The sequence below is a fragment of the Topomyia yanbarensis genome, chromosome 1, assembly GCF_030247195.1.
Source record: "Topomyia yanbarensis strain Yona2022 chromosome 1, ASM3024719v1, whole genome shotgun sequence".
NCBI lineage: Eukaryota > Metazoa > Arthropoda > Insecta > Diptera > Culicidae > Topomyia > Topomyia yanbarensis.
In genome coordinates this window covers 64,293,242-64,310,666 of record NC_080670.1, presented here as the reverse complement: position 1 = coordinate 64,310,666, position 17,425 = coordinate 64,293,242, and the positions used below count along the sequence as shown (strand labels likewise).

General features: G+C 38.7%; 1 protein-coding gene across 4 annotated transcripts in view; it reads right to left on the bottom strand.

The window, feature by feature from the left end:
* The window catches only part of LOC131677816 (aminopeptidase N), an 84,188-nt gene that overhangs the window by 13,743 nt on the left and 53,020 nt on the right, over positions 1 to 17,425 (bottom strand). For all 4 annotated transcript variants that reach the window (XM_058957874.1, XM_058957873.1, XM_058957875.1 and 1 more), the window contains exons 4-7: positions 12,641 to 12,799; positions 12,200 to 12,579; positions 11,807 to 12,146; positions 11,328 to 11,725 (exon numbers count right to left, since the gene is read on the bottom strand). In XM_058957874.1, coding sequence (XP_058813857.1) covers positions 11,328 to 11,725; positions 11,807 to 12,146; positions 12,200 to 12,579; positions 12,641 to 12,799 — 1,277 coding nt within the window. The remainder of the gene's footprint in view (positions 1 to 11,327; positions 11,726 to 11,806; positions 12,147 to 12,199; positions 12,580 to 12,640; positions 12,800 to 17,425) is intronic.

Genomic DNA, 17,425 nt, shown 5'->3' with positions numbered 1-17,425 from the left:
CTCACACCTAAGACTAATTTAATTTTTCTATCAACTGCCTCTTATAAACTATGTTTAACCTAGTCAGCAATACCAAGTCTGCTCCAGTATCGTCCGATGTCCACGTTGGCCGCTTCCACGTTGGCATCGCGCGTGGCAATCAGCTGGCTCAGCATATCAGCGTTGCACCGATCGTTTGGATCGGTCAGCGGATATGGTCTGCTTTAGCTTCGGAAGGTTTCCTCGTAACGTATATATATATATATATATATATATATATATATATATATATATATATATATATATATATATATATATATATATATATATATATATATATATATATATATATATATATATATATATATATATATATATATATATATATATATATATATATATATATATATATATATATATATATATATATATATATATATATATATCGAAGATGTAATAAATAATAAAAGTTCAAGTTAGGCACTTTCAAGGAAAAAAAAGTTATTAGAAAACTTTTCCTTGTCCAAACTGATGTTTTTTCAGTGTATTTTTAACTAAAACTAAACCAATGAAAGTCATAATCATCTCAGAATCCGACTTCCCAACTACTAGTTGCCTGATACATGCAAAAAGTATCAGTAACGAATATGGTATATACTCAAAACAAACTTGAATGAAAACACTGGAAGATTGCAGTTCAGTTGTTTGTAATTTATAATTTTGTAATTTTATTGAGCACGAAAACCTGTTAGTACAGACTTGGAATCAGGTCAAGGAAGTTTTCAAAAATGATAAATTTTATGAAACAATTGGGGGCTGACTGCGGGTGTGGTAGGACGAGGTTTTTTTTACAATGGAGAAGACCTTTACGTCCTAGCCTAGTACACGTGCTATTGGTAGGGTCCAATCTACCACACGGGGTGCACTGGGGGCGTGTCGGGCTCGAATGGTGACCAGCCATTAATACCGACTAAACTCCATTGAGCTCCGCCATCATTCCTCCCAGGAACTACCTCTCGGTACTACTTCTGGGGGGATGGTTGTACTAAGTGTACTCATTCACTCTCACTCACGCGTTCATACATTCTGTATGAGGCTTACTTGGGTGCTCTCTCAATCGCACTTTGATTCACTCTCAAACACTCCCACATGATGCTGATTTTTGTGCTCACCTTTTACGTTTCATGCGAGGCTGACTTGTGTGCTCACCTTACTCATTCCTTGCTAGGCTTACTTTTGTGCTCGCCCCACCCATACCATGTGAGGCTGACTTGGGTGCTCACCCTATCACCTGATTCACTCTCAATCGTGCCACTCTATTGTACCTTTGTCACTCCCCCTGGCATCCCATGTGGGACATTTTTCTTAGGCCCCACTTCTGACATACCATGCGAGGCTGACTTGTGTGCTCACCTTTTTCATTCCTTGCTAGGCTGACTTTTGTGCTAGCCTCTACAATACCATGTGAGGCTGACTTTTGTGCTCACCCTTAACATGCCGTGTGAGACTGACTTGGATGATCACCCTTTCACTCCTCTGCCACGCCATGAGGTATCGATAGCTAAGTCCCAACATACTACGCTACGACCCTCCCGTTTTGGCATGAGGCAGTCCACTTATACGCCTATACACTCACTCTTCTGTCTTGCTTCGGGGTGGCTGGGTTTACCCCTTACGCGGTTGCCATTCGCTGCGCCAAACCTGCCTCGGCATGAACAGACCATTCACTCCCTTTTTTGCGCTTGGCCTTTTTCGCTCCAGCTAACCAATCACTAGTTAGCCGTGCCCGTCGTCTGTTGCTCGGTTCGCCAGATTACCTGTAGCCTACTGGCAATCCGGATGGTAGCAGCCGAGACTGCGTTCCACTTCTCCACCGATTGACACATCCGCTGAATAAGGGTATCAGGGGTTGTGTGGTAGGACGAGGTAGTGGGCCCTATACGTTCTAGGCCTAAATACCACATGCCCTAAAGCAGCCCTGACAAGGCGAGCCAGCGCCGCCTTTAAATAAGCGCTTAGCCCAAATCCCTCTCCTCCCGTTATCCTTCCTTCCTTCTGCGGCTGTTCGCCCATCTAAAGATGGAAGCTGTTCTTCAATGTCAGCTTCTTTTACCGAACAGCCTAGATAAGCCGTGTAGTGTCGGTAGTGGTTGTTTCAACCGGCTAAGAATTACACTACGGACTAACTGTTTCAGTGGTAAAAATCTACCAAACAGGGAACCCCAATTCCATAGTGTCATGCGACCCGTGCTATGGGTAAAATTGTTGAGGGGGTTTAAAATATTCTCAATGGCGAACGGAGCCTGGGAAGAGTTGGGCGAACTCCCCAGTATGCTGCATTACGCAGCGGAACGTTTAGTCTACACATCGATTTTTTTTCACCGATGATCCACTTAATTTTGCCGAATTTTTGTTGGCTGGGGGTTTGCTGAGACTTTTGGCTGATGGTAGTTCGGTGAAGTTTTGTTGAGTTTCGATTATCAAATTTCGATGTGTACAGATGAACCTGCCCAGAGGCCGTGTGGTATCCGGCCTAGAATAGAGCCACTGGAGTCCTGCTCCCATGTCGTAGGAGGCGACTGAAAGTAGGAGACCCTAAGTCAAGGTGTAGTTCCGTGCCGAGGACTTAATGACTGGAGGGTCTAAAATATGCCAGTCGCGCACGGATCATTTTGGGTTTTGCCCTTACTGTGTTATGCGAATCTCTGACACAGTGGACCATTATTTTCTTCGCAAATCGTGGGAATCAAATGATCATGTCCCATTTAAACCTGAAATGGCTCGCTAAATTCGTTAACATCCCAACTCGCTTGGTGTCCTCTAGTTGTTGTGCAATTTGTGTTGGAGATGAAATGTACAGTTCTCTAATCAACAATGGTTAGAATAGCACAAATCAATCTCCAACATAAACGTACAGCAACTATGAATTTATCTCGACTCATGCAGGAAGGTAAAGCTTCCATAGCATTGGTTCAAGAACCGTATTTCCATAAAGGAAACTTCTATTTTGGAAAGTTACTTAACACTGCCTTCATTGCTTACAACAAGACAGGCATGACTAACCCACGTGAAATGCCTCGTGCTTGCATTCTTGCAAATAAGGCTATTGACGCGTGTCTCATATCGGAGCTCTCTACTCGCGATATCTGTGTTGTCACAGTTACACTGACTGTCGGAAACGTAGACAAAAAATATATATATTGTTCAGCATACCGCATAACGAATCATCTCCTTCTGATGATTTCAAAGGCGTTGTATCATATTGTAGCAGAAATGGGCTTCCGCTCATTATCGGCAGTGATGCGAATGCTCATCACATCATTTGGGGCAGCTCAGACATCAATCTGAGAGGCTCTGAACTGATGGAGTACATAAGTAGTAGAAATCTCCATATTCTGAATGTGGGAAACAGACCAACTTTTGCGAGGTCTGGGAGGGAGGAGGTGTTAGACATAACACTTTGCTCTGATAGAATTTTGCATGAACTGGGATATTGGCAGGTTCTAAATGAAACTGAACCGTCTCTATCCGATCATTTCATGGACTAAATTTCATGGATATTTTCCAACAATTAGTCAACTAGACGACTTAGATGACGTCGTGGATACGACAAACTCATTCATATTAGCATCCTACGAAGAAGCTTGTCCACTTCGTACTGTTAAATCAACTAGGGGAACCCCTTGGTGGAGGGCTGAGCTTGAAAGAATGAAGAAAGTTATGAGAAGAGCTTGGAACCGGCGTCAGCGTGATGACTCCAGGGCTTTCAGGTCAGCTCGCAGTGCATATAAGAAATGTCTTAGATCTGCGGAACGGGCTGGCTGGCAAAGCCTATGCACTAATGTCTCTAGTCTGAACGAGGCTAGCAGATTAAATAAAATTCTCTCCAAATCGAATGATTTTCAGATGAACTCCTTAAAGTCTTCAGCCTTCCTTAAGATGTTCTTAATTGTCTCTTCGACACACACTTTCCAGGTTGTATCGATTCGGAGTTGAATGTTCACAGATCTCATTCTGGTGATTCGGACTCGTGGGCGTTAGCACGCACATTGGTTTCCACTGAATCGGTCAAGTGGGCAGTTGACAGCTTTGCTCCATACAAATCACCCGGAAAAGATGGAATACTCCCCGTGCTACTGCAAAAGGGATTTGATATTCTTAAACATGTCTTGAAAAAGATTTTGCTTTCCAGTCTTGCTACCGGGTATATCCCGAAAGCATGGCGAGAAATAACTGTTAGATTTATTCCCAAAGGGGGCGTTCAAGCTATGAAGAAGCCAAGAGTTTTAGGCCTATCAGCTTAAGTTCTTTTCTTCTGAAAGCTTTGGAACGGATAATCGATCATCACATCAGGAACGTTAGTTTAGTTGAATATCCACTGCACAAAATGCAACATGCATATCAGTGTGGGAAATCCACGATCACTTTGCTTCACGATGTTGTTTACAACATTGAGAAAGCCTTCTCGCTCAAGCAATCTAGCTTGGGTGTATTCCTAGATATCGAGGGTGCTTTTGACAATGTGTCCTTCCAGTCTATTTTGGAAGCGACGCGCGGTCATGGGATACCTGCATGTATCTCAGGTTGGATAAACGCAATGCTTAGTAACCGCATACTTAGCTCGTCACTGCGACAGGCTGAGATACGGAAGTTGAGTATTTGCGGTTGTCCTCAGGGCGGCGTTCTGTCACCTTTGTTATGGAACTTAGTAGCTGACGGTTTGTTGAAGAAACTCAATGAGCTTGGATTTCCAACCTACGGGTTTGCTGACGATTACCAAATACTAATTACTGGATTTTGCGTCGGAACAATCTTTGACTTAATGCAACAGGCATTAAGAGCTATCGAACAGTGGCGTCGACAAGTTAAACTATCAGTTAACCCAAGTAAAACTTCAATGGTTCTTTTCACGAAGAAGCGAATAACAACCGGGGTTCGTCCCTTGCAGTTCTTTGATTCTGAGCTACTGTGTGCAGATCAAGTCAAATACGTTGGAGTCATATTGGATTCCAAACTGAATTGGTCTGCTCACATTGAGTTCAGAGTCAAGAAAGCGTGCATGGCCTTCGGGCAGTGCAGACGAACTTTTGGAAAGACCTGGGGTCTCAAACCTAAATACATCTATTGGATTTACACGACAATTGTACGTCCAATACTGTCATACGGATGCCTTGTGTGGTGGCAGAGGGGAGAGGTGGTGACAGTCCAGTCAAAGCTAAACCATCTGCAAAGAATGGCGCTCATGGCGTTGACTGCTGGACGTGGTGCTTTCACCACGACTCCGACTGCTGCTCTTGAGGCACTTCTAACTATCAAACCATTACACATACACTTAAAACAAGAAGCACTATCATGTGCATACAGACTGCAGGTTACTGGGCTTTGGAACAATAATCATGTTGATCTTGCTACCAGTCATACACGATTGTGGTCACAAATGGTTACATGGGGTGAAGATATTCTTGCTCCCAGCGATATTACGCTCACTTGTAGTTTTCCTTACAAGACATTCCATGTGAAGATTCCCTCTCGAGAGGAGTGGTTGTCTGGCTTTATGGAAAGACAACAACAAACGCAAGTGGTTTGTTACACTGACGGTTCTCTGATGGAGGGACGTGCTGGTGCTGGTGTCTACTGTCGTGAAATGAGATTGGAACAATCTCACTCACTAGGTAGATACTGTACTGTATTCCAAGCAGAAATCTTTGCGATTATGTGCGGGGTGCAATCGGCCCTTCAACTGAGTTTGTCCGGCAGAGTTATAAACTTCTGCTCCGATAGTCAGGCTGCAATCAAGGCCCTTAGCTCAGACAAATCCCGGTCCAAGCTAGTGATCGCGTGCCGAACCCAAATCGAAGAACTAAGCATTGTCAACACTATCTACCTTGTCTGGGTACCCGGACATTGCGGTATTACTGGAAATGAATGGGCTGACGAATTGGCCAGGGCAGGTTCAGCGATTGACTTCGTTGGTCCTGAGCCCGCGCTGCCAATTTCGACAAGTTGGATAAGGGAAAAAATACGGTCCTGGGCTTCGTCCGAGCACCGCAATTATTGGAGAAATCTACAAACGTGTCGCCAAACAAAGGCATTTCTAGAACAACCATGCCCAGTGGTTTCGAAAAATCTCTTACATTTTTCGAAGCTCCACTGCAGCATGCTGACGAGGGCTTTAACCGGCCACTGCAAACTCAATTATCACATGGCAACTATTCAGCGCGCTGAGTCTTTTTCATGTGATCTTTGTGAATCCGACTACGGAACCTCACATCATCTGATATGCAACTGTCCAGCGGTGGCGCAATTGCGATTTCGAGTCTTCAGCCTTCCTTATATAGACGAAACCATGTTTGGTCGACTGAAACTCAGAGACATACTAAAGTTTCTTATCCAATGTGATAAAGAGCTTTAGGTTTATTCGCAGGCAAGTGAGAACTACTTGTGAGTTTAACTTACCTGTTGTTTATTTTTGTTTTGTGCTGTTATTTTTCCCACCCTTCCAATTCTACTTCCCCACACCTCCTTGTCCTTTCCTTCCGCTCAGGAAATGATGAAAACACACGGCAAGGCACAAATCCCCGACTATGTACGGGGAACGTGCCATTTGAGCCAATATATTCTGATTCCTGATTCCTGATATAAGGAATCGTCCGCTTCTGTGGATTCCCAGGCACCGCACAGCATATGGCCAGAACAATCCGCTAGACAGATGTTGTAGCAGTTTCAACGAAACTGTTTTAGTTTATGACTTCCATACCACTAAATCTAATTATAAGTTAGCAATTAGAAATTTTTAACATTAACACTAGCAATAGAAATTAGTGTTATCTGTACGATATATATATATATATATATATATATATATATATATATATATATATATATATATATATATATATATATATATATATATATATATATATATATATATATATATATATATATATATATATATACATATATATATATATATATATATATATATATATATATATATATATATATATATATATATATATATATATATATATATATATATATATATATATATCGAAGATGTAATAAATAATAAAAGTTCAAGTTAGGCACTTTCAAGGAAAAAAACCTGTTTTAATCCACCTAGCGGTGCAATTGTGCCTTTCTCATTTCTCTAAACTATGGCACGGAGGCTTTTTATGTTCAACATAATTGTGGAAATGTCCATTACATTCTTAGTACACTTTGCACTTATACACAATGGCATGCCAGCCACGAACTTGATGAGCTACGTGTCGACGGTGAAACACTTGAAACAAAAAAATATCATATTCCATTAGCCTAATCATCATTAGATCAATGTTATCTGCTTGCTAACTCATTTTGTCATGCGGGGCTGGGTATGTGAAGAGGGCGAAAGTCCCATGAACGAACGACTCCCCAGCTTAAATTGGTATGCTTTGTGATACAGTGGTGGTTTAAAGATGATGGGGTTGAAAGGGAGGGGTATGAGGGCTGGATGGGGTGGTGGTCTGAGGGGTGATTTAAGGAGATTTTTAAAGGAGGGGCGCGAACAGTAGAGGGGGGGGGGGTGTAACCCCTCTCCGTAAACCATCAACTACGCCCCTGTGAAAATCCAGAAACCCTAAACGAGTCGAAAAAAAATTAGCCGGGATTAGGTTGACGTTTTTCAGAGTGATTGCATAACCTTTCTATATGAGAAAGGCAAAAATGTGCCAAAATCCAAAAAAGTGAATCGTGGTCAAATTTTTTTTTCGAGTTTGCATCAAATCTCGACGTTTCATGCACCTTGAACACATTTACCATCAAAAATAAAAATTCTATTTTTAATTTTTCCTATAGTTTATATGAGAAATTTCTGTATGGCCGCACTCTGAAACCCGTAATTCCGGAACCAGAATTCCGATCGATCCAAAATTCAATAGCAGCCGATGGGAAGGTTGCACCTTTCATTTGAGACTAAGTTTGGGCAAATCGGTGGAGCCATCTCTGAGAAAAATGAGTGACATTATTTGACACATACGCACATACATACACACACACATACACACACACATACACACACACATACATACATACACACACATACAGACTTTTTCCGATCTCGACGAACTGAGTCGAATGGGATATGACACTCGGCCCTCCGGGCCGGGATTAGGTTGACGTTTTTCAGAGTGATTGCATAACCTTTCTATATGAGAAAGGCAAAAATGTGCCAAAATCCAAAAAAGTGAATCGTAGTCAAATTTTTTTTTCGAGTTTGCATCAAATCTCGACGTTTCATGCACCTTGAACACATTTACCATCAAAAATAAAAATTCTATTTTTAATTTTTCCTATAGTTTATATGAGAAATTTCTGTATGGCCGCACTCTGAAACCCGTAATTCCGGAACCAGAATTCCGATCGATCCAAAATTCAATAGCAGCCGATGGGAAGGTTGCACCTTTCATTTGAGACTAAGTTTGGGCAAATCGGTCCAGCCATCTCTGAGAAAAATGAGTGACATTTGACACATACGCACATACATACACACACACATACACACACATACACACACATACACACATACACACACATACATACATACACACACACATACAGACTTTTTCCGATCTCGACGAACTGAGTCGAATGGGATATGACACTCGGCCCTCCGGGCCGGGATTAGGTTGACGTTTTTCAGAGTGATTGCATAACCTTTCTATATGAGAAAGGCAAAAAGTTATTAGAAAACTTTTCCTTGTCCAAACTGATGTTTTTTCTGTGTATTTTTAACTAAAACTAAACCAATGAAAGTCATAATCATCTCAGAATCCGACTTCCCACCTACTAGTTGTCTGATACATGCAAAAAGTATCAGTAACGAATATGGTATATACTCAAAACAAACTTGAATGAAAACACTGGAAGATTGCAGTTCAGTTGTTTGTAATTTATAATTTTGTAATTTGAGCACGAAAACCTGTTAGTACAGACTTGGAATCAGGTCAAGGAAGTTTTCAAAAATGATAAATTTTATGAAACAATTGACAATCTATGCTATATTTCTATTCCGACAATACGTTAGTGTCGGTTTCTGATGAGGCGAAGCCGAAACGCAACATAGTATGAATTGACAATCTTTTCTAAAAAATTTTTATGTCTGATGGAGCAGGAGCACAACACAAAAATTTAAAAAAAGCTTTGCAAGCTTGTGTAGATTCCAGTCAAAGTATTAATTAAGCGCAGAATGGCATATTTTGCAACATTCCATGGAAAAGGACCCTGTGATGCTATTGGTGGCACTCTCAAGCGAATGGCAAAAAGAGCCTCTTGCTCGCGACGACGGAAATACCATAACAACTCTTCGAGAGTTATATAACAAGACAGTTCAACAAACTGATGAAAATATCACAAAATTAAAAAGTAAAACAAAATGTCAGAGGAACTCGAAGAACTGTATAATAACGCCAAAAAATACCTAGCACTCAGAAATTTCACAGTGCCTTTTCCTGGTTTCAAAGTAGAAGCGAAAAGGTATTCTAATTCAGAAGATGAACCTAAAATATTTTCCTTGTATAGAAATAATACAAAATAGCATGCATGAAGATAGTTTTACGACAAATGTTATATATAAAAATAAATAAAAAATTATGTAAAAATCAATACATAATGTTGTGGTGGTTATTTCTTTCCCTGATCCTTCCTCAGAACAAAACAAGAAAATATAGAAGTAATAATGGAATATTTGATTAATGACATAAACTCTTTTCAATGGGATTCTTGATTAATAAAAATACAGGGAGCGCCATCTGGATGCATCCTATTTCAACATTGAACAACTCCGCAATTTTCTAGCCGATTTTAACAGATACACACAATTCTGAAACGTCATTTAGATCCATTTTAACTATGAGTCGATTTTCAACAAAAGAAGGCGATGAAATCGTAGCGCTTAACATTGAAATCGATCGTTCAATAGTGAAAACTGTGCTGGCTTATCGTAAAAAATATTGCAGGCATTCGGAGCCTACAAACAACACAATCCGTGATTTAGTGAAGAATTTCTTTGAGTACGGGTCTGTAGCAACTCCTCAGATTCCTATTCGAAGGCGCTCGCAACATTCCAATGAAGTTGTTGTAGCATAGCGTCCAAAACAATTATCGGTCCTTATTTTTTCAAAGTGGGAGAGACCATCGACGGCACACGCTACCGTTGGATTTTGGCGCACTTTGTCTGTCCACAAATGCAGGTCTGAAAAACTTCTATTTTCAACAAAACGGGGCACAACGCAGCCGCTACAGTCAAGTTCTTGCAGAACAAATTCCCAGGACGCGTTGTCTCAAAAAATGGTGATTTGTTCTCCGGATTTAACGGTACCAGACTTTTTTCTGTGGGGTTATTTGAAAAGTAAAGTTTATTCTGGCAAACCTAAGAACCTTGACGAACTCAAAGCTAATATACGAGCTGAAATTGCTTCGATTAAGCCCGAAATGCTGTCCAATATCATGCAAAATACCCGCAAAAGAGCTGCTTTTTGTGTATCAAATGGGGGTGGTCATTTAATCGACGTTGTATTCTAAACCTGGTTTATAATAAATGGCATAAACTATCCTAAAAAATTTGTTTACTTGTGAAAATCGGCTGAAAATGACGGAGTTGTTCAATGTTGAAAAAGAATACATTCAGGGGGCGCACCCTGTATACTTAGTTGCCAAATTAGACAATATTTTCTCACAAACTGAGTTTTATTGGATTCTGAGATGAATATGACTGTCATTGGTTTAGTTTTAGATAAAAATACACTGCAAAAAAGATTGAGTTTAGACAAGGAAAAGTTTTTTTTTCAAATACCTTTTTTCCTTGAAAGTGCCCAACTTGAATTTTTGACGGTAGATAGAGAACATGGACCAACATTTCATCCAAATCAAAGATGGGTTTTTTATAAATCGACTTTAGATTTTTAAAATCAATTTTTTTCAGTGTAGGAGTCGATGAAGAATTTGTAGGATTGTCATTTTTAGACTATAGCTTTTTGAAAATAATGGTAAAATTTTTTTGAACTTTTCAAAAGACAGTTCACAGTCCAGATCAGTTTTGGAAAAACAAAGTATGCAAAGTGGCTTTTGGTGACAAAGTCTTCGTGTACAGAAAGTTTCATCAAAATCTCAGGGGGTGCTGCCAACTATGAATACGATTTAGTGCGAAACTCGTCATATCTATACACATACAGTAAAACACCACTCACTAAAGGATGTATACCACAGGACGGTAGGGTGTAACTTCCCAACATGTTTTGCTAGTTCCATGTTTAATTTTCACTCATTATAATTATCTAAAAAAATATTAAAATATAATGCATCCTAACCTGTTTGTTGAATATTCACCACAATCCAATCGTGATTGGGAATATCTGTATCCTGCAGTAAAAGCTTCTCCTCTGCCTTCATCCAAACGTAGGGCCTGGTATTATTGAAATTGCTTTCGCCAAGAGTCGTATATGTAATAGGAATCCACCACAGAGGTTTATCGTAACTTTTATCGGATGAATTGCTCGATGGTTCAATGAATATGAATCGCTCTTGAGAGAACTCAATATTGTTGCTGTCATAATCTCGCGTTACTTTCACGACTGGAAATCCCGTCTGTAATGTCCAAGTGTCCATAATTTCCTTCACAGTTGTTGAATCATCGAAGATTTCTCTGTTCCTTGCTTCTTCTGTGAGATACCTCCAAAGATCATCTTGTTCGGCGCTTTGATATTTTCTAAAATGAAAATAATTTATGGAAGAAATGCAATACTATTAAGTATATTTTGCACTAAATTCACATTTCATACATATTTACTTTTCGTTTAAGTAATTGGTTAGCCCTTTCTTGAACACTTCAGCCGTTAGGAAGTGATCCATCATCCGTATGATTGCAGCTCCTTTACCGTACGAGATCTTGTCGAAAATTTCATTGATTTCTTCAGGATTGTGAACCTTCACTGAAATTTGATGTGAAGAGGACAAGGCATCCAACGAAAATACATTGTGAAGTTCGTTAACTACAAACTGTTCCATGGATTTCCATGCAGGCTCGACAGCATCCACGCCCAAATATTCCATGTAACTCGCAAATCCCTCATTCAGCCAAAGATCCGTCCACCATGTAGGGGTTACCAAGTTTCCGAACCACTGATGAGCTAAAAGAACCACGTTTACAATCATATAAGAGCAACAATGATACAATCTGTACCCAATTCATGAGCAACAACTGTGACTACTCGTTGTTTGTTACTATTCGCTGAAACGTTCTCTTCGTAAAGCATGGCAGTTTCACGATATGTTATTAGACCCCAATTCTCCATGGCTCCCGCACTAAAGTCCGGCAATGCAATCATATCCATCTTTGGCAAGGGATACTTGATATCGAAGAACTGTTCCAGATACTTCAAAATTTGTGGCCCCACATCCAGAGCGTATCGAGCAGAGCTTATAGCGTCGGACCGAGCCCAAACAGCGAAATTATTGGAGGACAGATTGACAAAGTCACATACTACAAACGCGACGAGGTATGTGGACATTGGAACCGATTGTTGGTAAACATCCCACATATAGTCTTCCAATCCATCTTCGCTGCAATATATGGTTGATAATACATAATGTTGTAGAACAACGCTCGAAACTATTGGTTTACCTGGCCGGATATGACTTAATTTTAGGCATATTAGATAATGAAACCATGTGTCGCGGTCGCGCTAAACTGATGCTGAACCGTGCTTTCAATGCAGGTTCGTCGAAACAAGGAAACGCACGGCGGGCGTCTGTTGGTTGAAACTGAGTTGTGGCTAGCCATCTGGTGAGATAGAAGATTGTTATTTTTGTTAATTATCAGTATGTTATACACAAGACTATAATCTTTTGAATTATTGTTGAAAAGAAAAAAATGTTTTGATAAAACCATATCGTAATAAAAGCCGATAACGAAAAAACTTCGTTTGATAACAGAAAATAAATATTCATGTTGGAATAAATGAAACAAACAAACAAACAAAATATGATCATTTGAAACATCATCATTGACGCTATATACATCCCTACTATAATTATAACAATGTCGACCATTTTGAATAGTCAGAACAGTTGACTCTCTCTATGTCGATGCTGAAGGGACCATCAAGATAGGTAGTGAACGAGATATAGAACGTAATGGTATTTTTCATCTAAGAAGCGAAGATAGTTTCCCGTATTAGAAGTTAATAGGGTGAACGGTGTTAAACACACTGCCGAAGCTAAAATTGCGGAAAGCAAAAAAATCTAGGAGGCAAATTCTGGAGAAAATTTAGATTAGGTCGTACGTAGCATTGAGAACCTTTCTTTGTTTTCTTTCTTTTTCGATTATTACGTCACTATATCACATTCCACAAATTTTCCGGTACTTATCGAAATCCTACAGTTCTTATTAGAATATTATGCAAAGAGTTGAGTAGTAAATGTTGAAACGACCGAGTAATGAACAAAAGAGGAAGATCCCAAAGAAAATCTCTTTTTGTTACTTCACAGTGGCGGATCCGGAATTTTTTTTACTTGTTGAGAAATTTTAAATTAGTTTTAATTTTATATTAATTTCAAACTCAAAATCATTCCAAACCAAATTTGATCAACAAAGCTGATATTTTTTAAATAACGTTATTTACGGATTACGAATTTAACAATGCTAGCAATTAAAATCAAAATTTCAGACCCGAAATTTTTTTCTGGATCCGCCCCTGGTTATTTACGACCTAATCAAAGTTTACTCGAGAATTAGTTGTTTGCGATACATTCTACATTATGTTGTCATACAGCGCTGTTCGAAAAAGTAGTAGCGCAAATATTTTTCGAGTTTAATGTAAAATACTCCCATACGTTCTATTCTCCAATAACATTATATGTTTTTGTAAGTGACCTATAGAACGAAGAGTAGAACACGCCACCATTTGGAATCATAGGCTTATTGTTTACGAAACACAACTGTCATTTCGGAAGAAAGTCGATATAAAGCTGTTCGTAAAAATAGCAGCGCTACCACAAAAGGTTTTCAAATTGCTAAAGTTTCCAAGATTTTCAGTTTAGTCAATCTATTTTGTTCGGAATAGTATTCCTACGCTTACAAGTTTGTATATTGTAGTATTTCACGAAAATGGGTCGTTCGAGGCATTGTACAGTCGAGGAGCGAAATCTCATCAAACGGTTGAATGGTAGTGGCAAAACATACCATGAAGTTCAGGAACTTTTACAGTGTTCTGCCACAAAGATACACAATGCATTGCACTGGACAAACAAATGTGAAACTAGTGGTAGATAGCGAACAAATTCCGCTCAAACTTGACAAACTGATGGGTCGGATGGCAAAATAATATTGATTTATTTCTTCGAGAGAATTCTAGAAAGACCTGGAACATTCTATTGCAACGTCAACGAGTAAAAAACGATTGATTAAGACAAATTTGCACGCAGGAAGTCCGAGAAAAGTACCACTACTCACAATACAGCACCTTCACAATCGACTGAACTTTGTCAAATTTCACGCCAAGTGGACCGTCGAAAAGTGGCGTACCAGTTAGTGAGCTGATGATAGTAAAGTAGTACAGTTAACTCTCTCTATGTCGATATTGAAGGGACCATCGACATAGGGAGAGATCGACATATAGAACACAATGATTTTCTTTCAGGACATCATAATGCATACCGGGAAATGAATATAGATGCTCGTATTGGGGGAGTAGGGTAGTAGACGACGAGGTAAAGTGCACACGCACTGCAAAACATCAAGTTTGCTGTTTGAGTGGGAATCCCTTATTTGCAGTTTATCTTTCTGCCCCACATATAGGGGAACACGGGGAGACTTGACCAGGTTTTCAGCTAAACCTGCATAAATCTCTAAAAAAGTTTTCAATCCTTCCAAAGTCATTGAGATATAATGTAAAAAGGTATTATTCGTGTTCATGATTTTTTGCAGAATTTTTAGTTTATTTTTTCAAAAGTTATAAAAGTTTGTCTGAGATCGTTTTTTTTTTTGGTCAAGTCTCCCCACTGCGGGGAGACTTAACCAAGGCCTGGGGAGACTTGACCAAGAGAATTTTGAAAAATCAGAATAACAAATAATGACATAAATAATACTGTAATCCTTTTTTCCATATTGTCGAGGTCATTAGGTAGCAGTAAAATATATAAAAGGGTGGCATACCCTTTAAATTTTCGACTGTGTTTAATGCATTTCCTTTTAAGGATTAACTCTACTGCTTACATTGCATATTAATACGTCACAAAATCAGCCATATTATTACTAACTTTGTTTACTAGTACAAAAAGATATAGACTGTTGTTTGATGTGGGATTTTTTGTGACATGATTAACACTAACAGTAGGTACGACAGCATAGTAAATATCAGAAAATTTTTATCTTTCTTCAGATTATTGCCACTTGGTCATGTCCCTCCATAAAATCTTGGTCAAGTCTCCCCAACATTAGTTACTGCGTTCAATCACGTGCAAATTTTAATAAAAACTATTTCAATGTTCAGATTTATGTAAAATCATTTCACTAGTTCATAAAGTATAAAATAATGTATGAGTACTTTAGAAGTGATTATTAGGCGATTAGATATGTCCATACAAAGTTTGATAAAAATTACTTCATTTAACGCAAATTTATTAAATACGGAATCTTTTCTATTAGGAAAGAATTTTTCATTCCAAACTTTTAAAATTACCTTAACGGACCGAAATAAGTATAAAAATATTTTTGAAGGTAACACGTCATAGCCAATAATAGAATTCTGCGCTTGGTCAAGTCTCCCCATGTTCCCCTAATTGAAATTGTTTTGATCACGAAAGTATGATTTCCGTGCTACAGATGGCTGCATTTTAAATATTTTCATAGTATGTTAAAGTCAAAATTTTGTACCCAAAAATGCATAACTTCTAGAAAACCTCGATAAATGCAAATTAAGATGAATTCGTTTTACAAAGTCTCGTAGGAAAACATATTGAATATCCACTTTACCCCAAATCATGTCTTTACTGCCACTACATGCTGAATATTGATATAGGACTTAGTGCCCTGATCGCCAATTTTCATTTCATCATGTATATGCTTTGTGATGTCCTGAGAAAAAAAAACACATCGACATAGAGAGAGAATAATGCAGGCAAATATAAAGCTAGGGACATCGAGATAGGGAGATATCGAGATAGAGAAAATATCGACATAGAGGAGTTTTTATACGTGCGATCTGAAGGGACCTACGAAATAATCGAGATAGAGAAAAATATCGACATAGAGAATATCGACATAGAGAGAGTTAACTGTATTATTAAAATCGAAAGGTAGGCGTCAGTAGGTTAGACGACCACCAGGAACTGAATTTTTATCTCTATACACGATGCGAACATGAAAAACAAAGCCAAATCACCATACTCGAGAGAAAAAAACGCTTGCGCTGCTATTATTTCGAACAGCACTGTACATTATTATTCATAACAAAGCATACAGTTTATAAATGCGCCAAGTTGTATTCGAAAATGTTTTGGCCAAGAAAAATCGATTTTCGTGCTACTCATGGTTGAGACGAACATACTATGAATAAACTCAAATATAACATAGAATAAGCATGTTTTTGTCAACATATAATACTCTATGTTGTAGTTCCATATGTTGGTTTTCGAGTGCCCAGAGGGATTATAATACAAAAAAACAATAAGGATCTTTTTTTAGAGAAATAGAAAACGAAGCATTATCTGCATTTTTTTCAGACTGCGGATGAAACGAGACGGGCATATTGTGGGAGTAAGATGGACATGTTGGGGATATGACGATACCAAGACAAAATATCACAATTTACTTTTTTAACGGATGTTTTGGAATACATTGTGGTTCTTCTTAATATATATGTTCAATTCGAGGCGAACAATTACGTTTTGGGGTCCAGTTTAGATCTGAAGCAAATGATGTATTTTCTAATGTTTGGCCGTTGTCATAGGGGAAAGTCGGCTAATGCGGACACGGCGGGTAAGACAGACACTTTGCGTTTCTCACGAATTGTAAAATTAAATAAAAAAAATAATGATACGGTAACATTTCTAAAAGATTTCAAATGCTTCAGAAAGATACTGCAATAATGAAATTTGGGAAATATCAGATATACAAGCGAAACAATTTGTTTTTTCGACAGTAGTCGTCAAATTTCATACCATTGGGTTTTTTTGTTGTTATCGCTACATTGTGATGTACTGAGAGAAAATAAAATTTATTGGTCGAGAAGCGTCTCACTTTGCTCTTATCCTATGCCCATCTTTACCAATGGTGCATGTTCATCTTACCCACCCCAGGTGTCCATCTTTCCCATAGTTGAATATGAAAAACCAGCTTTATAAAACAATAAAGCAAACCTTTGTTAACATCTTTGTCGTAGACGTCAACTAAAAAATAGTTATAACG